At 35.8% G+C, this 22,949-nt stretch overlaps 1 protein-coding gene across 2 annotated transcripts in view; it reads left to right on the plus strand.

The window, feature by feature from the left end:
* RAB6A (RAB6A, member RAS oncogene family) overlaps positions 1-22,949 on the plus strand; it is a 94,034-nt gene that overhangs the window by 39,015 nt on the left and 32,070 nt on the right. Inside the window, exons 2-5 of one of the 2 annotated variants that reach the window (XM_058687829.1) lie at positions 6,389-6,447; positions 15,107-15,160; positions 16,542-16,647; positions 18,626-18,737. In XM_058687829.1, coding sequence (XP_058543812.1) covers positions 6,389-6,447; positions 15,107-15,160; positions 16,542-16,647; positions 18,626-18,737 — 331 coding nt within the window. Of the gene's footprint in view, positions 1-6,388; positions 6,448-15,106; positions 15,161-16,541; positions 16,648-16,713; positions 16,820-18,625; positions 18,738-22,949 lie in introns of both variants that reach the window. The other variant, XM_058687828.1, reaches the window with a different exon arrangement.

The raw sequence follows: 22,949 nt of genomic DNA on the forward strand, positions 1-22,949 counted from the left end.
TCTCTCTCTCTCTCTCTCTCTCTCTCTCTCTCTCTAAGTAAATATTTGAACAAAAAAAGGGGCAACTGGGTGTCTCAGTCAGTTAAGTGTCTGACTCTTGGTTTTGGCTCAGGTCATGATGTCCTGTTTCGTGAGATTGAGCCCCGCATTGGGCTCTCTGGATATGGAGCCTGCTTAAGATTCATTCATTCATTCATTCATTCTCTCTCTCTCTCTCTTTCTCTCTCTCTCCCCCCCTTCCCTCTCTCTCCCTCTTTTTCTTTTTCTTTCCCTCTCTCTCCTTCTCCCCCTCTCTCCTCCCCCCCCACCTGTCCCTCAACCTTGCATGTGTTCACTCACTCTCTCTCTCAAAATAAATAAATAAACTTAAAAAAAAAGATTCTCCTTCCTTCTTCCTCTGCCCCTCCCCCACTCATACTCTCACGCTCTTAAAAACTACAATTCTTTGAGGCTTGACAGTGCAATAATCACAAAATAAAGAACATCTCCATCATGCATGAAAGATTCTATACTTTACCTACTAGCCCTAAGAAACCACTTATCTACCTTTTTTGTTTGCTTTATTTTGTTTTAAGGATAAATGAATAACGAATTAAACAATTTTAAAATAAGCTATAATTTTTAGAATAGTTTTAGATTTACAGAAAAACTGAGAAGATAACTATAGTTCCCATAAACCTGTACCCAGTTTCTCCTATTATTGACATCTTTCATTAATATGGTACATTTTTCATAAGTAATGAACCAATATTATACATTATTATTATTATGTAAAATCCATAATTTATTTAGGTTTTCTTACTTTTTTCCCCAGTGTCCTTTATCTGTTCCAGGATTCTGTCAGATATCCTATTACATTAGTTTTCATGTCTCTTTAGGCTCCTCTTGGCTGTAACAGTTTCTCAGACTTTTTTTTTTTTAATGTTGATTTTTGAGAGAGAGAGAGAGCGTGAGCAGGGGAAGGGCAGAGAGAAAGAGGATCCAAAGCAAGCTCTGCGCTATCAGTAGAGAACCCGGTGGGGGGGCTCCAACTCACAAACTGTGAGATCATGACCTGAGCTGAAGTTGGAAACTTAACCGACAGAGCCACCCAGGCACCCATCAGATATTTTATTTTATTTTATTTTATTTTATTTTATTTTATTTTATTATTATTTTTTTAACGTTTATTTATTTTTGAGACAGAGAGAGACAGAGCATGAACGGGGGAGGGTCAGAGAGAGGGAGACAAAGAATCTGAAACAGGCTCCAGGCTCTGAGCTGTCAGCACAGAGCCTGACGCAGGGCTTGAACTCACGGACTGCAAAATCATGACCTGAGCTGAAGTCGGCCGCTTAACCGACTGAGCCACCCAGACGCCCCAGATTTTTTATTTTAATAAACTTGACAGTTGGAGGAGTACTGGTCAAGTATTTTGTGAGATGCTCCTCTGCTGGAATTTGATCTTTTTGTTATGATTAGACTGGGGTTACTGATTTTTGGAATTGATTTGCTCTTTTTATAAGAAAGAACATTCTAAAAAGTGGAATAGTCTTCTTAAGGCTGCAGTGGCTGTTTAAATGGCTTTGAGATTGAAAAAATGGTCCTGAAACATTGTGCAGTGTCTGGCACGGTATAAATAACATAATGAAAAAAGAGCCCTGGACTAAGTATAAATGCCTCTTTTTTTAGTATATATTGAGAGCACTGTTTTATTTTTGCTTGCTCCATAGAGACCCTTCATTTAAGTTTTTAAATCCCCCTTTAAAAAAAAAAAGACCTTTTACCCACACGTTCCTAAATTCATCTTAAATTATGTCTATAAAATAAACTTACTTAGACCTTAGATCTAATGACAGTTTTAGAGACAAATTTGCAGAATTAGGATTAATTGAAGGTATGGCTTTCATCAATGAAGAGTATTTTTGTAAGGGTTGGTAGGAAAGAAATAGAGCCACCTTGAGATTTCTCTGAAATCTTCTTTCCTAACGTATCACTTAGAAAATTTCACTTTTTCGCATTAACTGTGTTTCATTAGTTTCATCCCAGTGCTACTTTTCTCTGTTGCTAGCAAAATTAAATCTTTTCCTTAAACAAGAGTTGGCAGAAAAAAATTAGATCTCTACCAAATTTTGGAAAGGTTAAGGATTAGGATGAAAACATTTGTTATCTAAAATTCCTTGTGATACAACAGTGTCATTATAGTGGAGATGTTTGCTTGGGAATAAAATGTTAATTTCATATTGGAAAGTTGTTTAAGATTTAAAATAAATTGTTAATTTTCTTATAATATCCTTGAGATGCTAATGTGGAAGAAAATTAAAATTGTTGATTTTCAGTTCCTTTTGTTAGGGACATTGGGTAGGAGAAAAAGTTTTGGTCTCACAGAGATAGAGGTGGTTATTCAACAGCCTAGTTGCTCACTGTTTTCAAGATTGTTTTAACTATTTTAGATCCTTTGCATTTTCTTGTAAACTTTAGAATCAGCTTCTCATTTTCCATTTTTTAAAGGCTGTTGGGATTATGATTGAGATTATGTTTAACGTGTAAATTGGAGAAAATTGGTATCTTAATATTGATTCCTCTTAATTTAGTATATGGTATATTTTTATATTTATTTAGATTTTCTTAATATTCTTAAATATAGAGTGTTTTGGTTTCAATGTAGAGTTCTTACACATCTTGTTAAGTTTATTCACCATATGTGGAATTTAACATTTTTGGTTTTGTTTGCTTCTGGTATTTAGAAACACAGTTGATTTTTGTATATCGACCTTCTGTACTGAGACCTTGCCAAATATACTAGTTCTAGTAGATTTTTGTTTGTTTATAGTCCTAGTAGATTTTAAAAATTTCGTTTCTTAGGATTCTTCTACATGAGAAGTCGTGTCATCAGTAAAAGAGAACATTGTTTTGTGTGCCTTTTATTTATTTTTCTTATCAGTATTGCACTGGCTAAGACCACCAATACCATACTGAATAGAAGTGGTGGATTGAGGGCATCAGGGTGGCTCAGTCAGGTGAGCGTCCAACTCTAGATTTTGGCTCAGGTCATGATCCCAGGGTCATGGAATTGAGCCCTGAGTTGGGTTCTGCACTGAGAGCCTAAGAGTCTCTCTTCCTGTATCTCTGCCCCTCACCCCCACTCACTTACACACACACTCTCTCCCTCTAAAAACAAAAGTAAAAAGTAAAAAAGAAGTGGTGGGTTGGACATCCTTGCTTCCCCCCCCCCCCCCCATTCTTTGGAGGAAACCGTTTAGTTTACCATTACAATGGTGACTATAGATTTCATTGTACATACTGTTTATCTGATTGCTACATTTTCCTTCCATTTCGGGTTTACTAGTTTCCTTAGAGTTTTCATCATGAATCTGTTGAATTTTGTCATATACTATGTTTATATATATATTGAGATAAACTTACGGATTTCTTTTATTCTGTTAATATTCTGGATTACATTATTTTATTTATTTTGTATGATCTAACCTTTTATTCCTGGGATAATCCCCACCTACTTATGAAGATATTTTTATATATACAGGGATTTGATTTGCTAATACTTTGTTAAGGAATTTTGAGTCTGTGTTGATGAGAGATAATTGATCCATAATGTTCACTTTATTGTAATGTCTTTGTTAGGGTTATGCTCATCTCATGTCATGAGTTGCAAAGTCTTCTTTGTCACTTAAAAAAAAAAATGTCTATTTTTTTTTTGAGCCGGGGGTGAAGAGCAGAGAGAGAGGGAGACAGAGAATCCTAAGCAGGCTCTGCACTGTGAGCATAGAGCCTGATGCAGGGCTCAAACCCATGAACCACGAGATCAGACCTGAGCCAAAATCAAGAGTCACTTTAAAAAAAAAAAAAAAGAGTTTGGGGCGCCTGGGTGGCTCATTCAGTTGAGCATTCGTCTCTTAATTTTGGCTCTGGTCATGATCCCAGGGTCATAGGAAGTTGGGTTCAGTGATGAGCATGGAGCCTGCTTAAGATTCTCTCTCTGTCCCTTTGTGTGTGTGTGTGTGTGTGTGTGTGTGTGTGTGTGTGTGTATGTGTGTGTGTGTACATGTTCAAATATATATTCGGCTCAGGTCATTCAGTATATGTGTGTGTGTGTGTGTGTATATATTGTATATGGGGGCACAGAGAATATATCTATAATCGCAGCCTTAAATCCTTGTTTTCTAACTGTAACATCTGGGTCATCTTGGATTGGAGCCTGTTTTCTTTCTTTCTTTTTTTGAGTATGAATTATGTGTTTTTATTTCTTTGCATTTACTATTTTTTTTATTATATAGTAGACATGTTGGAGAAAGTATACAGAGACTCTGGATTTTGTTGTTCCTCCAAAGAGTTTTTTGTGGCTGAGAAGGCAGTTACCTTGGCTTGATTCAAACTCTAAACTCCCCGTGTCCTGTAGTAGCTCAATTGTTTCAAAACCCAGCTGCTACTTTTCACTGGGAATCCTGAAGTCTTCCCATCAATCCTAATAGGTAGTTTAGGAAATCAGCTAAGGATTTGGAGATGTTTTATGTTTTAAATGCAGATTTTCCAATTCACTTTCTTTGTAGCTTCCTTTCCCTAATCTTTCTAATTGTTCTGTGCCCTGAACTTTGTCCTCCAACTCAAGTCAGTTAGGTTGTGGGCTGCCAGAAACCTGAGTATGGTCGTGTTTCACGCAAAAAATTACAGACTGGAAAACCTCACTTTGCTATTTTTCATTCAAGGATATAGTATCTTTCATTTTGTATTTTCTTATGGTCTGTGTTCAGGTTCTTTAAAACCTGGAGGCTGGGTAGGTAGTGCAACATAATTTCTTCTGCCATTATGGCCATGTTACCTTTTTTTGTTTTTTTAAGTTTACTTACTTATTTTGAGGGGGTGGAGAGGGGTAGAAAGAGAGGGAGGGAGAATCCCCAGCAGGTTCTGTTTGGAGCCCAATATGGGGCTTGATCTCATGAACCATGAGATGATGACCTAAGCTGAAATCAAGAGTCAGGCACTCAACCAACTGAGCCACCCAGGTGCCCTACATTTACTTTATAGAGTCCAATCAGTGTTCAAAATAGTACTGTGTATATTGTTTCTGGCTTTCCTTTGAATGGTTCTAGCATTTACCTTTAAGTATGTATTTTTAAATATAAAAAATATTTCAGAAAAACATATACTAACATTAGTTGTATATGGGTGGTATGATATACATAATTTTCACTTTGTTCTTGTTATTTTCTGTGCTGCCTGCTTTACAAATATACATTTTACTCTTTTATGTGAAAGAGGTGGTGGGTGTTTTTTTTTTAAAAAATGGAAACTATATGTACTATTTACTAATGAAGAAGTACATAGTTCCACTGTTGCTTTATAAAGAGACTTCTTCTCAAACATCAATTTGCTTTTGACTAGGGTCTGGGGACTAGCTATAGCTTTTCTCTTCAACATGCTGTTTTAGGCTTTCTGAAATAAGACATTTGGGGTACATGATTTAGTGGGATTCTTCCTTCTTTGGCCCATTTTTTCTCCTCAGGTTTTCATATGATATAAGATTAGAGAATATAATATAGAGGCCAGGATCACACCTCTTTTACATTTGGGGGAGCATTTGAGATACTTATTTGCACTCTTTAATTGACATAATTAATACACTTACTTGTATTAATTTAGTATTTGTTGGATCTGTGTCAAGCTACTGGAAAAATAGGAAAATTAGATATGGCTCTTGCCCTTGGAGAGTATGCCCATTGGTAAGGAAATTGCCAGTATTCCACTATTTTTTATTTAGTGACACTTTCCTGTGGATTAACCTGAAAATACCAGCACAAAGTAGTATTATGAATTTTTGGGATTGCCTTGCCAGAGAAGTGGAGAGATGTGATCCTGAGATGAGTTTCAATACAGTTTTCCTTGTCACTTCTTTGTTACTCTTAAAACATTGTAGTTCTTGTGGCCCTCCTATTTCTCCTAGGATTCTCCATCTTTAGTCTTTATATTCTCAGGAGTTTGATTCATTAAATGAAGTGAATGTGAACCTCAATTTTTCCAGGTTACTGTCCAGTAAGTGAATTATAATTTCTTCAGAGTCTAATCCTAGTTCTGTTTGTTAGGGCCCAAGTGAATATCTGCTTGCCCTTTTGTGAATTAGAAATGTCAACATAATTGATTGTTTTCCTCCATCTTTTCATTTTCCTCAATTCTTAACTATATACTCTTTACCTGTGCTCCTAATTTGAGAGATTGTTATCTGTTATTAGAGAAAGGTGTTTCAACAAATAGGGGCTATATATCTTAAAATTATTATTAGTAGAACCATTGCAGATATTTCCCACTGACTGTAATTGCAGTCCTCTGTAGAAGAATGGCTTGAGAACCCAGTGTAATATGTTAACTAAGTGAATCTTTTTCCTTTTCATTTCAGTTGGAAAGACATCCTTGATCACCAGATTCATGTATGACAGTTTTGACAACACCTACCAGGTATTTTATTTTTGCCAACTTACTGATTGTCTCTATTTTGTGTTAGAAGTAATATTTAAGGACTTTTTAAAAGTTCACATTTACATAAAAGCACTTTCTGTAATCTGTAAAATGCTTTATAAATACAGAGTATAACTGATTTTGCTCATTGTCCTCAGTCTTTTCACTTGATTTCTTTATCTCCTCTTCCAAAGTCCTTTCCAAAAGATTATTGGTAATTACCATTTGGGACAGAGGTAGGAGTGATTGTAGATACTCTGTTATGTGGTTCAAGCCTAGGATTATCTGACCTTTTGATCTACACTTAAAGTCAAGAATAAATGAGTAGTGTAATTAGAAATCATTAACAGAAGGAGATTTTGGAAATCCACAAATATGTGGAAATTAAATAGCAAATTCCCAAATAACCAGTGAGTCAAAGAAAAAAAATCACAAAAGAAATTAGAAAATACTTTGAGACAAATGGAAAAAAAAACCCGAAACCACAACATACCAAAATTTATATGATACAGCTAAAGCAGTGCTGTAAGGAAAAGAAGAAGTACATTAAATCAGTAATTTAACCTTCTACTTTAAGAAATTAGAAAAGTAAACTAAACCTAAAACAAGCAAAGGACACATGGTAAAGAACTGTTATCCCAAACATACAGAACTGTTAAAATCTCATAGTAGTAAAGAATTAACTCTTTATATTTTGACATGTTTTGATAGATGTGTATACCTATGAAGCTACCACCACAGTCAAGATTAAGAACATTTCCATCATCCTAAGAAGGAATTTGTTTTTAATTAAGCATTTTATTAACAACCATAAATATCATAGAACAGAAATGACTCATCCATAAATCTGACATTTTAGAAAAGTCTCTTAAATAAAAAACCAGTTAATATGTACTGTATATATTTTATTATTCTTTTGAATATCTCAGGAATGGTTTAGCTACTTCATAAGACCTGAGAAAAGCGAGTTTAAAAATGAAAAATAGCTCAATCAACAAGAGTGCTTCAGTTTCTTTTGGACTCCTTTATATCATATATCCCCAATTTTCTGGGTCCCTACAACTCTATGGCTTATAGGCCTTACCTAGATGACCTTGTCTTTTGTACAGTATCTTGATTCTGAGCAATGCTCTGTCTCTTCTCATCAGAAAAACTACAAATACAAGTCTTAGAGACTAACAAAAATATTGATGTCATTGAGCCATATGTGGAAAATTCCTGAAAAGTGTAAGCTTAACTGTTTGGGAGTAGACCCAAATACCATAGGCTAAAAAATCTGAACTAGGGTCAGAGTCTTGGGCTAAAGACTCACTAGCTAGAGCCTATTTAGAGTTCTCTGGGTGTTTCTAAAGGATTTTGTTACACTCATGGCCTCAGTGAAATTAAGTAGATCTTTCAAGCATATATTAAAGTGCTATTGCTGTTTCTTCAGGTTGCTGTTCAATCAGACATATATAAGGGTAGTGATGTTGACATAAATATAGTGATATTGATAGAATTTGACAGATAGGGAAGGATTTTGGTTCTTTGTGGAAAAGTTGTTGCTAATGAAGCTAAAATATTGTGCTTTGGCATTAACAGGAGACGTTTATTAACAATGTGAGTTACAGGTTTTTATAACAATTAAGTACAGTCCTAGATATTCTTTTAGTTTAGCTCTAACAGGAAAATTTGGACAATGTAGTACCCTAGGTCCTTATTTAATGAAATCAGCTTGACAATATATTAAGTATTATCTTTGAATATGAAGAATTGACCTTCTGTAGTTAGCTGCCAATTTAGTTATCAGGTGAAGAGTTCTTCATTGAATCATTTGAAGATTCCCTATATACACCCCATCACACACACATCAGAAAGACTTCTGAAATGACTAATTAAAGAGCTAGTCTCATTGCTAGAAATTTATTATTGGGCTTATAGGAGCCATGTGTAATGTATGTATCAAACTTAGTTTAAGTTAAGTTTTATTTTACAAAAATGATAAACTTTAGTTAATAATTCACGTTCTCTGTATGATTCCTTTGCACTGAATTCATTTCATTTAAAAAGAAGGAAACTGGCCAAAAGAGTCCTTAATTGACTAAAATTTGGGCAGTATGTCAAAGTGAAAAAGAAAAAAACCTGTTCTTTTTAAGTAGAGCATCTGGAATTGATTCTCTTAAAGTTGCTCTTCTTATTCACCACTTATTTTCTTTATCCAGTTATAAACCCACAGATTTTTCTTTTTTTGTTTATTTCTGTTTTAGATTCATTCGTTTATTTGAGAAAGATTATATTGCTCAGACTAACTTCTGAGATTACTTTGAATTTAGAGGGTTTCTTATTCCAAAGGCTGTTACAAAGTGGCAATCAACATAAATTCACCTTCATGGTAGACAATGAGGCCATCTATGCTATCTGTTGTGGAAACCTCAATATTGAATGCCCAGCCAACACTAAACTAAATAGGTTGATAGGTCAAATTGTGTTCTCCATCACTGCTTCCCTCAGATTCGATGGAGCCCTGAATGTCGATCTGACAGAATTCCAGACTATCCTGGTGCCTTATCCCCACATCCACTTCTCTCTGGCCACATATGTTCCTGTTATCTCTGCTGAGAAAGGCTACCATGAACAGCTTTCTGTAGCAGAGATCATTAATGCATGCTTTGAGCCAGCCAGCCAGATGGTGAAATATGATTCTCACCATGGTAAATACATGGCTTGCTGTGCACCTGGGTGGCTCAGTTTATTAAGTGTCCAACTTCAGCTCAGGCCATGATCTCACGGTTTGGGGGTTTGAGCCCCGCATCAGTCACTGTGCAGACAGCTCAGAGCCTGGAGCCCACTTTAGATTCTTTGTCTCCCTCTCTGCCCTCCCCCACTCGTCCTCTCTCTCTCTCAAAAATAAACATTTAAAAGAAATAAAAAAAAATACATGGCTTGCTGCATGTTGTACTGTGGCAACATGGTTTCCAAAGATGTCAGTGCTGCCATTTCCACCATCAAGACCAAGGGTACCATTCAGTTTATGGACTGGTGCCCCACTGGCTTCAAAGTTGGCATTAATTATCAGTCTCCCATTGTGGTGTCTGGTGGAGACCTGGCCAAAGTACAGCCATGCTGAGCAACACCACAGCCATTGCTGAGGCCTGGGCTCACCTGGACCTGATGTCCTGATGTGTGCTAAGCATGCCTTTGTTCACTGGTATGTGGGTGAGGGCATGGATGAAGAAGAGTTTTCTGAAGCCTCTGAGGACATGGCTGCCCTTGAGAAGGATATGAAGAGGTTGGTGTGGATTCAGTTGAAGGAGAACATGAAGGAGGAGAGGAGTACTAAAGTTAAAAATATCACAAAGGTGCTGCTTTAAAGTTGTGCTCTGATCAATTTAATTTGTATGTAGCAGTGTATACTCTTTATATACAATTACTGATCTGTGCTTTAAAGCATAATGCTTTGTTACAACCCACGCTGTCCATTTCTCTGATGGATTTGAATAAAGTATTTGTCTTAATTGGAAAAAAAAAACCCATAAATTCAGGGTTGTATAGTTTAAAATACTGAAATGTTTAAAACAGCTTAAGTGAGTTTTTCTAGGAAGATGGTGGTGATCAAATACATCCTTAACCTCTTTAAGTTAAAGCTTTAAATTATTCTACACAAAATTATACTTTGTTATATGGAAATAAAATCTGCACCCAACCCCCACCCCCCCGCCCCACTAATGGGACTACTTTTCTCATCCAGTGTTTGATTTCTTATTTTTAAATTTTCTTTAATTTTTAAGGACTCTTTTTTCTCCTATCAGAAGTATTGTCATTTTATGGGAGGTAGGGGGAGAACAGTTCCTTTCTTTTTCAAACTGTGCTAAGAACACTTAATATAAAATCTACCTCCTAATCAGATTTTTAAGTATACAATACAGTATTAAATATATGCACAATGATCTCTAGAATTTGTTCACCTTGCATAAGTAAAATTTTATGCCTATTATAGCGACTCATTTCTGAAATAGATTCTACATAGTTTCTGTTCTAAGTAATGTGGCACAAAGATATCTAAGAGAAAAGTATACATACATACATAAATATACACATACATAAATATACATAAACATGTGTAGTAATGGGATGGTTACCTTTCTAAAATGGAACCCATATCAGTGTCTTGCTTCTGGGATCCTTTGCCTTTCTTCATTGTTTTTACTTATCTCTATTAGTCAATGTTAGATAGACTCTTCTTTAACTTGTCCACTCTTTTCTTTCTTTATTCTAGTCTTTGTCTTTCTCAACACTTACTCTTGATTTATCTTCTCCTGCTAGGGAAAGCAGCAGCTAGGCAACAGAACTTTGTTTGGACCACAAAGGAAGCTGATTATCATTGCTTGGTACAGAGGAAAACTTGTTTTCCTTACTTAATTACTTTTGTGTAGGAAAACTCATGTTCCTTAAAATCATGATGTTGAGGGGTCTCGACTGTGTATGGCATCAGAAAAGGTGATAAACAGTTATGTAGGAAAGAAGTCAGACAAAATAGTAGTTTACATCTGCAGTATTTTATAAAATTGCTATTGGGGCAAATAAACACTGTTCTGAGTGGAGAGCATCCAAGTATAAATATCCAAACTACAGTTATCATTATTATCTTGATGCTGATGTATTTAGGTAAGTCATTATTCAATCTTGAATTGTGTGCTCCCACAATAAAAGTACTCAGTTTAATTTTTTGTCTTTTACAAAGTAGACTTTCCTTACCCAGTGAATTAATTAACACAAAATAATGTGAAGCTATAAATTAAGATATGTGGGAGAATTTTCTCTAACCTTTGGTTTCTTCTACAATTATTGCCTTCTGCATTTCTATAAAGAAGATGAGCAAGAGGCAGCACTGATGTCTCATCCCTCTTTTATGAAAGTTTGAATTAGTTCCACATCAGTAACATTTAAGATCCTAGAATAGCTGATAATGTTTAGTTTCCTAGCCATTCTTTCTATTTTTCCTGCTGTTGGCTTAATTCCTGTGGCTGATCGACTTCTTTGCCATTGTAGCTCTGCTTGGAATAAAATTAACTGAAAAGAAGAGCAGGCAGGAACAGGCTATGCTTTTCAGGTTAATTTTGACCTTTATGAGTTCAGTGTATGAATGATGTCCCAAAACTAGGACAGTGCAGTGGAAGGAGGGGATTATTATACATTTTATCATAAAGTCTTACTTTGTACTAATTTTAAAAACATTTATATGTGTTGACTGTGAGATCTGAGAATGCATATTTTTGTTTGTAGCTATTAAAATTACTTTTGGCTGTTTATAATAAACATAAAATAACATTAGTAAGTGATATGAGAATTTTTTTCATGTAAAAGAAGTTTAGAGGTAAAGTAGTCCCGGGCTTGTGTGGCAGCTCCATGGTCCTCTGGGACTAAGATGCCTTCTAAATTTAATCAGATCTCATTCATATATGACTTCCTTGTGAAGGTTGCTTCATGGTTACTGAATGGTTCCTGGAGTTCTGGGTGTGGTATCCATATCCAGGCAGGAAGAAGGAGAAAAGGAAAAATACCAACAGTGCACCTCTCAACTGAGTCAACCCCATTTAAAGCACAAAGAAGACTGGAAAATGTAGTCTTTTTAATGGGAAAAGTATGGATTTAAATAAATGTTTGATTTTTTTAATAAGGAAGAAGGGGAAAATGGGATCTTTGTCTAGACAATTAGCTGCCTCTACCACATTATCTGATTAAATGAGGTTCTACTAATGAGATTTCTTAAATGTAGCCCTATACCATTCCTGTATATTTTTCAGGTTTGTCAATTAGATGCTTTTGCACAATAATTCGAATTTATAAGCCCATTATTCCCAGCCTATAACAGAATAGGATACACATTTTCAGATTAAATGTCATATGATGGAATTATATATAGAGAGAGATATACTTGTAATATGTAGTCACATAGTTTAGGATAAAGGAGAACGCTAGCTTGCTTGCTTGCTTGCTTGTATGCTTGTTTGCTTTCTTAATAAAAGTCAGTATATAATTGAAATCTACAAAGCACTGCACACACACACACACACACACACACACACACACACGTTAAAGATGACTTAAGTAAGTGGAGAGACATCCCAGGCAAAGGGATTGCAAGACTTAATATTAAGATGTCAATACTAACTACTCAAAGCAGTCTACAGAATCAGTGCAATCCCTGTCAGATTTCTACTGCCATTTGTGTAGAAATGAAAGAGTCAATTCTAATTTACAGAAGCCAAAATAGTCTTGAAAAAGGAAAATAATAATTGGAAGACTAATACTGATTTCAAAAAAAATTTTTAACAGTTATTTTATTTTTGAGAGAGAGAGACAGAGAGACAGAGTGGAAGCAGGGAAGGGGCAGAGAGAGAGAGGGAGACACAGAATCCAAAGCAGGCTCATGAGCTGTGAGATCATGACGTGAGCCAAAGTTGGTGCTTAACCAACTGAGCCACCCAGGCTCCCCCACCCCCAATTTCAAAATTTACTGCAAAGCTACAGTAATCAAAATAAAGATAGACATATAGGCCAGTGGAATAGAATTAAGAGTTCATGAATAAATGCATATATCTATTGACAACTGGTTTTCAATTAAAGCACCAGGCCCAACCTATAGAATGGGAGGAAATATTTGAAAATTACATATCTGATAAGGCCTTGATATCTAAAATATATAAAGAACTATAAATCAATAATAAAATGACACACTTAATTTTAAAATGGGCAAGGGAGGGGCACCTGGGTGGCTCAATTGGTTGGGCATCGGACTTCAGCTCAGGTCATGATTTCATGGTTTGTGAATTGGAGCCCCACGTTGGGCTCTGTGCTGACAGCTCAGAGCCTGGAGCCTGCTTCGGATTCTGTGTCTTGTCTCTCTGCCCCTCTTCCACTTGTGCTCTGTCTCTCAAAAATAAATAAATGTAAAAAAAAAATAAAAATAAAAATGGGCAAGGGACTTGAATAGACATTTCTTCAGAGAGGATGTACATATGACCAGTAAGCACATGAAAAGATGCTCAACATTATTAGTCACTAGAGAACTGTCAATCAAAACCACAAAAAGATTCCATTTCCTACCTTCTAGGTTGAGTATTATATATTTAAAAAGAGAAACTAACAGATGCTGACAAGGATGTGGAAACATTGGAATCTTCATACATTGCTATTGGAAATTTAAAATGATGCTCCTACTGTGGGAAGACAGTCTAGCATTTCCTCACAAAGTTTAAATAGAATTGTCATATGGCTTAGCAATTCCACTGTTAAATATATACTGAGGAATTGAAAATAGGAACTCACAGTAGCCAAAGGATGGAAACAACCCATGTCCGACAGTAGATGAATGGATAAAGAAATTTTGATATATCCATACATTATAATAAGTTATTGCTTAATGGGCACAGAGTTTTTGTTTGGGGTTATAAAAAAGTGTTAAAAACAGATAGTGTTGACAGTGGTACATCATTGTGGATGCATTCACTGCCGTGGAATTGTACACTTAACATGGTCAAAATGTCACATTTTATGATACGTATTTTACCACAATTTAGAAGTAAAATCTGTCTTAAAAAAATACATGAGTGTCAGGGACGCCTGGGTGGCTCAGTCTTTTAAGTGTCCTACTTAGGCTCAGGTCATGATTTCACGGTTTGTGTGTTTGAGTCCTGCATCAGGCTCTGCTCTGACAGTGCAGAGTCTGCTTGGGATTCATTCTCTCATTCTCTCTCTCTTCTCTCTCTCTCTCTCTCTCTCTCTCTCTCTCTCTCTCTCTCTCTGCTGCCCACCTCCCCCCCCCCCCCGGCGCATTTGTGCTTTCTATCTCAAAATATATAAATAAACTTAAAAGAAATTATATATATGTATATATATATGTATGTGTGTAATTATATGTATATATAATTTTAAGTTTATATATTTTATATATATTATTTGTATAATATATAATGTTTATATTTTATATATACTTATGTATATGTATAAAATCGGTGTCAGTAGGTTCATCAGCTGTAACAATGGTACTGCTTTGGTGGGGGATGTTGATAGTAGGGGGTTTTATGCATATGTGGGGGTGGGGGTATATGGAAAATCTCTGTACCTTTCAGTTTTGCTGTCAACCTAAAACTACTCCCAAAAAGTAGTATTTTTAAAAATGGTTAAGATGATTGATTTTGTTATGTGTATTTTACCACAGTTTAAAATTTTATATATATATATATATGTGTGTGTGTGTGTGTGTGTATATAAGTATAAATATATATAAATCATTATATATTGGAAAAAGCTGGGCTTTTACTCTCAGCTCCATAGCAAAAGCTTTGTTTCCCTAGACAAGTTTTTTAACTTCTCTGAACCCCAATATTATTAACTATAAAAGATTAAAATAGGGATGACAATAGCTACCCTTGCAGAGATGTATGAGGATTAGAGATGGTCATGTAAAGGGCCTTAAAGAATCCCTTACTACACAGCACATGTTCAGTGGTGGAAGCCATTATCACTAAAAATTTTGGTCATTTATACTTAGCTATGATATGTTTATTAATTATTTCTTCTAATTATAGAAGTCATAATTATCATTTGAACCCTAAACTGCTGACTGCCATTAAACTATTATTATTATTTAATTTTTTTGTTTTATTTTGTTTTACAGGCAACAATTGGTATTGACTTTTTATCAAAAACAATGTACTTGGAGGATCGAACAGTGAGTAATGTTTTCAGTGTGCAATTTTCTGCAGCACTCCAGGATAGAAAACTGTGATCAGAGCTGTAATCAGTAATTGTCATCGTAAGAAGGTCTTAGTAAAGTTGACAAAGTTAGTGTATAAGCTTTGAGAAAAACTGTTATTACAGAGTGGTAGTACTTAGCATTCTGACTTAATCCCCAAGTAAAATGCAAAGGGGAGAGAAGGCCAAGTTATTGGAAAGCCCTGAAGGCCCTAGGCTTGCTAAATAAAATATGTCATCCTGATTTGGAAAAATGATAACAGATAGCATTGAGATAATGAAGAGTATTTTCATCAAGAAATTAGAGCTGTTAAAGACTTTTTGAGTGCTACTCTTGAAGCATTCAGAAATATTTCATTTGAATATCACATCATTTGTGAATTTCGAGATTTTATTTGTCAGAATATGATGTATACCGAAGTGACTGTGAATAGAAGAAGTAATATGTATTTATTTGTTGGATTTAGACACCTGTCTTTTGGAATGCTCCCTTTAAGCACAGTGTATTCCAGCCTATTGTCTCTGGAAGAGATTCCTATCAACTAAGCAGTGACTGTCTTAAATGCATTATTTCAGGACCTAGACCCAAAAAAACATTATTGTGCTTCTAATGTTATTTCCTAGAAGTGTGTGGGTTTTTCTTTTATGTTTTAATGTTTAGCATGCCATTTCTTAAATTTTGAAAGCTTAGAAATTGCTTTATAATAGTACAGTACTACTTGTTTTCAGGCTTTTCTTCCTCAAATGTAGATGTGAAAAAGTAAGAAAATAAAGAAATTTTTATGTAGAGTTGCAAAAAGATATTTTTCCTTTTTTGTTGGGTTATGTACAGTGTTCTGGGAAGAAACATGTGGGAGAAACATAAGCACAGTAGTCAAAGACCCAATTTCTGGACTCAATAGAAAAGAGATGCTTTTAACTTCAGAGAGGCTTTCAGAGAAGCACTCACTCCTTTACTCTGATAGCCAGGGCTGCTTGTTGACATTTACTTTCATTTTTCCCTTTTATGCTCACTGAACGTCAACAGAATCTACTTTTTGCTGTCTGGAAGGCATAAGATTCAAAGAGAGGTTATAGGGAGTGAAAAAAAGGGAGCTGTATTTCTGATTCTGTGAAATATTCCCCTATTGCCATTTTTAAGTCATGTACCTACAGAGCAAATTTTTAATATTATTCTCTTTTGAAAAAGGAAAGGAGTTTTGTGTTATTTTCATTCTTCACATCCCTGCAACCTTTTGCATGAGTCTGCTTTTTACCTCCTTCCCACCTTCTCCCCTTTAAAAACATTATTTCTTTTTTATTTTTGGTATGAGTTTGGTTTTTTTTTTTTTTTTTATTTATTTTTTCCCATCCCACAGATCAGGCTGCAGCTGTGGGATACTGCGGGTCAGGAACGTTTCCGTAGCCTCATTCCCAGTTACATCCGTGATTCTGCTGCAGCCGTAGTAGTTTACGATATCACAAGTAGGTATTTTGCAACGGGTTGACCTTTCTTATTTTTCTTGCTTGTTTGACTGATTTTGTTGTTAGGTACGATTGCAATTATGGGACACAGCAGGTCAAGAGCGGTTCAGGAGCTTGATTCCTAGCTACATTCGTGACTCCACTGTGGCAGTTGTTGTTTATGATATCACAAGTGAGTGGGGGGAATTATGCATTTCTAATCTTCTTTCAACCTTTAGCTTAGCTGCATGCATGTTCTTGTCTTGTGCTTGTTTTCTATACTAGCATGTAAAATGAGTTTTGTCATAGCAAACCTTATAGACCAGCTAGGTCAGAAATATTTGCTTTTGTGTATGTACCAATATGCTTTATTTCCACTGTGCCAGGTTTTTTTGCCATGGAAATTTTCCTTCAGATCTAATCATGAATTCTCTCCAAGGCTTTCTTAGCATCCTGTTATCCCTAAGTCACACCATAATTATGGTTGGAAGAATGTCTCCTTTTTCATTTAACTTGATCTCAGATTTCTCTAAAATAAAATAATCTGCATTTAAGCCTCTTGCCAACATTTTCAGATTCTCCAAGGCTCTCTGTTGAGGCTATTAAAAGCTTCTGCTAGCCAACTTTTCTCTGCTTTCCACTTCCAGCCATCCTCTCTCTAGAGAAGGCAGAGAAAACATGTAATGTGCAGTTTTCTATTAATCATTTTCATTTGAATCACATCTGGATTCTGTGACTGACTTTTTTGCTAACAAATTACACTTTCATTTCTCTCCAAAAAGAAATTTTAAATAGGAGACTAAAACAAGTGATGATCTTCCTTTTTCTTTTCCCTAAAGACTGAACAATGTCTTTGGCATTTTAAGTGCCTGTAAATTTCCCACAGAACATGGTGACTGACAGGGAAATGCTCTCTGATTAAAATTGTCTTTGTAAATTGGTTTATTATATATATCAGGCAATATTAAGCCATCATTCCATATAGTAGTCCATAATTTGTAGGAAAACCAGAATAGTGTCCCATCTTAGACTTATTTCAAAAAGAGTGTTACATATACAAACTATTGATTTGCGTTAGTGATACTATACATTTTTGTATATCTGCTAGAAGTCATAACTACTTAATAATTGCAATGGCAGAATTATAAGTTATAAGTTTGCATTCAGAGACCTTTGGGGGGTGTGGGGTATGTGCTATATGCAATCTTTCTTTTCTTGAAGCTTTACTTTGGGTTGCTACTTGTTTAAAACAATGTATGTTCATTGTGCATTGACAAGTTTTGCAGCTTTAAAATGTTTGTGCTTACTTTAACCAAATCAAGTGAAACCTGGTGTCTTTTTCTTTAAAAATGCACATGTGGTTAAAATATTAGTAAACTGTTTTCTGGAGCTGCTATAAAAAGTGTTTAAGTATTCTACTTAGAATTGGGTGCTAGGAAAGATGGATTTTGTTACAAGTGATTCTGGTGCATTAAACTAATAAACTTCAAGTTAAAGTGATCACAAACTGAATAAGCAGTGCAAACAGAGTGGTGTTTAAAGCTATTTAAAGCTTTACAAATTTTCTGGATGTGTTGGGATTTACTGGCTGACATACTTTTGGAGATGCTTTCTTTGTCATGTTGGGTATGTGTAAGTAATCAAAAAAATGTTGTGGCAATGTGACACCATGTTATCTGCCGTAGCTGTCCTTAAATTTTAAAAAAGATTTTTTTTTTTTAATTTTTATTATATATGGTACATTGCATTCATTTGGTCATGTTCAAAATTTTTATACTATAAAAGGAACCTTGAGGACTTTATTTTTGTGATTTGTCACTGACAGTTGTACTCAGATAAAATGGAGTTATGTTGCAGGCACATTAAAAGTGGGTCCTAATGTGCCACCCCCCCCCCCCCAACTTCCAGGGTTTGTTTTCGTTTGTTTTTGTTTTTTTAGTCTGTCACTTGGGGAGACTTTGCGGTAACACTAATCTCTCTGTCCACCCTCCTATACCAGATGTTAACTCATTCCAGCAAACTACAAAATGGATTGATGATGTCAGAACAGAAAGAGGAAGTGATGTTATCATCATGCTAGTAGGAAATAAAACAGATCTTGCTGACAAGAGGTATAGAGTGATTTTGTATGTGTATTGAATGTTTGATTTCTTCCTTAAACAACCTGTTATTTTTATTACTGAAGAATTGTTTTGAAAGGAGACATGTTTAATTCTTAAGTTTATACCCCCCTTTTCTTCAGTGTGAGAACCTGAAATATAAATGTAAACATTGAACATTTCCTTAAAGGAAAATGAGTTTTTTTGTTTTGTGTAAGCCCATGTGTAAATAGTTCTTGTGCAAGATTGTTTACATGTGGGGGGGAAACAAAGATTGTTTACACACGAAGCTGGTAACTATTTTGCATTTTTTAGGCCTCATAAACATGAGCAGTATTCTGTTAAAGGACAAAATGTTTGAAGAAACAAATCCTATCTTTAAAAATTATTCATAATGATTAAATGCACACTCTTTTGGTAGACTTCTTATAAATATTCATTATAATTCAGTGGTGTAGTTTTTCTTTTCTTTTTATAAGTTGTATGGTTGAACCAGACTGTGTAGTTGAACTGAATAGCTTGATTGTAATACCTTAGTCAAATGAGCAAAGCCATATTCAAGTCACAGGATGCAAAATTATTAACATTCACTGTAGAGCCCATGGTTTGAATATCTGCCTTCAGCATCCTAAGCAATCTACTGGATAGTCTTTCTGCTTTAAATAGTCTTGACCATTTCACTTAATAGTAGAAGCTTTTACTATTGCTGTTTGTTTATTCATGAGATGGATATTGAAATTCAGGTATTGAATTTGTACTATTAATTAAAATGTTGCAAAGAAATCCAATATGTTCCAAGGCTTGTGCAAATGTTAAGCCCATTTCTTCCCATGGTACTTCATTTGGAATTGGTAGTACACTGACAAAAGTTTTTCTTGATTTAAAAGTAAACTCAGAGTATAATCATCTTTCCTTTATGAAAATAATTGTTTGGACATCAATTGGCATCATAAATTTTCACTATTTTATTTATCTACACTATGAGAATTTCAAGATGATATAGGTATATATTCTTCTAGTAGAGAGTCTCTAGTTCTTTTATTTTCTTTTTTAATGTTTATTTTGAGAGAGAGAGAGAGAGTGCGTGCGCGTGTGTGCAGGGCAGGGGCAGAGAGAAAGAGGGAGAGAAAATCCCAAGCAGGTTCCACACTGTCATCATGGAGCCCAATGCAGGGCTTGATCCCATGAACTGTGAGATCATGACCTGAGCTGAAATCAAGAATTGGATGCTTAGGGGCGCCTGGGTGGCTCAGTTGGTTGAGCGTCCGACTTCGGCTCAGGTCATGATCTCACGGTCCGTGGGTTCGAGCCCCGCGTTGGGCTCTGTGCTGACAGCTCAGAGCCTGGAGCCTGCTTCAGATTCTATGTCTCCCTCTCTCTGTGACCCTCCCCCGTTCATGCTCTGTCTCTCTCTGTCTCAAAAATAAATAAACGTTAAAAAAAAAAATTAAAAAAAAAAAAAAAGGATGCTTAAGTGACTGAGCGCCCCCCCGCCAATACTTTAATTTTTAAATAGAAAAATTGTGTGTCTGAATTGTTTTGTTTTAACAGGTAGAGTTAGCCAAATGGATGAGTATATCATCTATTCTTTTATTGTGTAATATTTCAGTTGAGTACACAAATGCTAGAATATTATACTTGAAGTAATTTTTTCTTCAAGGTAATGTATGTCCATTGGTTTGGAATTACTGCCTTTCTCAGCAATTTTTGCCAGACTATCACCCTTCAACTGTTAACATTTTTTAAAAATTAAAGCCTTGTTCATTCCACTAAATTAATTTTAAAATGAGTAAAATATTTAAATGTTTGTTAAAAAAGAATTAGAAGAAAAATGTTTTGGTAGTGAGTGGGTGACCTTTTATAAGCATGACATGAAGAGCGCCTGGGTGGCTCAGTGGGTTAAGTGTCTAACTTTGGTTCAGGCCATGATCTCACTGTTCAATAGTTTGAGCCCCACATTGAGCTCTGTACTGACAGCTCAGAGCCTGGAGCCTGCTTCAGATTCTGTGTCTCCCTCTCTTTGCCCCTCCCCCACTCACATTCTATCTCTCTCTGTCTCAAAAACAAACATTAAAAAATATTGTTTTTAATAAGGGGAGCCTGGGTAGCTCAGTCGGTTGAGCGTCTGACTTCGGCTCAGGTCATGATCTCATGGTTTGTGAGTTCAAGCCCTGCGTCAGGCTCTGTGCTGACAACTCGGAGCCTGGAGCCTGCTTCGGATTCTATGTCTCCCTCTCTCTGCCCCTCCCCTGCTCATGATCTGTCTCTCTCTGTCTCAAAAATAAATATACATAAAAAAAATTTAAAAAATAAAAAATATTGTTTTTAATAAAAATTTTTTCTTAGAATCATGACATGAAACCCTAAAGCCATAAAGACAAAGATTGGTTAAGTCTGAATATTATCGATATGAAGATCATATTTACCTGTTAGATCAGCCGTTATTCAGAAGATTGATAATACATAGTATTGACAAGAATTTAATAAACAAGAACTCTTCATATACTGAAAATGTAACTAATATATTGGGATGAAGCAGTTTAACAGTATCAGAATTTAAAATACTCATGGACTTGGGCGCCTGGGTGGCTCAGTCGGTTGAGCGTCCGACTTCGGCTCAGGTCACGATCTCACGGTTCGTGAGTTCGAGCCCTGCGTCAGGCTCTGGGCTGATGGCTCAGAGCCTGGAGCCTGCTTCCGATTCTGTGTCTCCCTCTCTCTCTGCCCCTCCCCCGTTCATGCTCTGTTTCTCTCTGTCCCAAAAATAAATAAACGTTAAAAAAAAAAAATTAAAAAAAATAAATAAAATACTCACTGACTCAAACCCACCTCCAGTAATTGCACAGATACACCTGCACAAATGTGGGGGAAAAAATGAACATACAAGAATGTTTATTTCAGGGGTGCCTGGGTGGCTCAGTCAGTTAAGTGTCCGACTTCGGCTCAGGTCATGATCTCACAGTTTGTGGGTTCGAGCCCCACGTTGGGCTGTGTGCTGACAGCTCAGAGCCTGGAGCCTGTTTCAGATTCTGTGTCTCCCTCTCTCTCTGCCCCTCCCCTGTTCACGCTCTCTTTCTCAAGAATAAATAAACATTAAAAAAAAAAAAGAATGTTTATTTCAACATTATTTGTAATATTAAAAATTAAAATCAATCTAAATGTCCATCCAGTAGCAGTAGCATTTTATAAATGAAGTACACGTAGCTACTAAAAAGAATGAGAGGAATTTATTGATGTCTAACACATGAAGCTTAAAAAATGATTTGATCAGTATGTATAGCATGATATTCTTTGTGTTAAAAAAAAAAAATCAATGGTAGGGGTGCCTGGGTGACTTAGTCGGTTGAGCTTCCGACTTCGGTTGAGCTTCCCGACTTCGGCTCAGGTCATGATCTCACTCGTGAGTTCAAGCCCCATGTCAGGCTCTGTGCTGACAGCTCAGAGCCTGGAGCCTGCTTTGGATTCTGTGTCTCCCTCTCTCTCTGCCCCTAACCCATTCGCATTCTGTCTCTGTCTCTCTCAAAAATAAATAAACATTAAAAAAAATTTTTTAAGAAAATTGATGGTAGATGTATATATATATATATTTCTTTTATTTTTTAGAATAAATCTGTATAAGCATACATGGGACTTAACTGTCTCTACATCTTTGAGAAGGAGTAGGATTATGGAGGACTCTAATGTTAATGAGTGCCCCTTTCTTTTTTTTTTTAAAGGTTCGTTTATTTTTGAGAGAGAGAGAGAACAAGTGGAGGAGGGGCAGAGAGAGAGGGAGACACAGAATCTGAGGCAGGCTCCAGGCTTTGAACTGTCAGCCCAGAACCCGACGCAGGTCTTGAGCTCACGAACCATAAGACTATGACCTGAGCCGAAGTCCAGTGATCACCCAGCTGAGCCACCCAGGCACCCCTAATGATTGCCCTTTTTAAAAATTACTTTGGTAATTAGGAGAAAAAGTTTTAATAAAAATGATTCAAAGTTAAATGTCTTTATCACATTGAGAATTACAATTTGTTGTGTGTAAAAACTTGTAGAAAAGACCAGAGTATATCTGTTTCAGTGTTTCAAAATAAGCGCCCTGTTGCTCAATACTTTCTGTCCCCTGTAGCCCAGTGATTCCCAGATGTTTAAATTTTGAGAATCAGTGGGTAAATTGGCTTATTAGACCCTCTTTTAAGATTCTGGCTATAAAGGATCATGGTCAACTTTTTCAATTTTTGTTTT

Source organism: Neofelis nebulosa, chromosome 10, assembly GCF_028018385.1.
Source record: "Neofelis nebulosa isolate mNeoNeb1 chromosome 10, mNeoNeb1.pri, whole genome shotgun sequence".
Classification (NCBI taxonomy): Eukaryota; Metazoa; Chordata; class Mammalia; order Carnivora; family Felidae; genus Neofelis; species Neofelis nebulosa.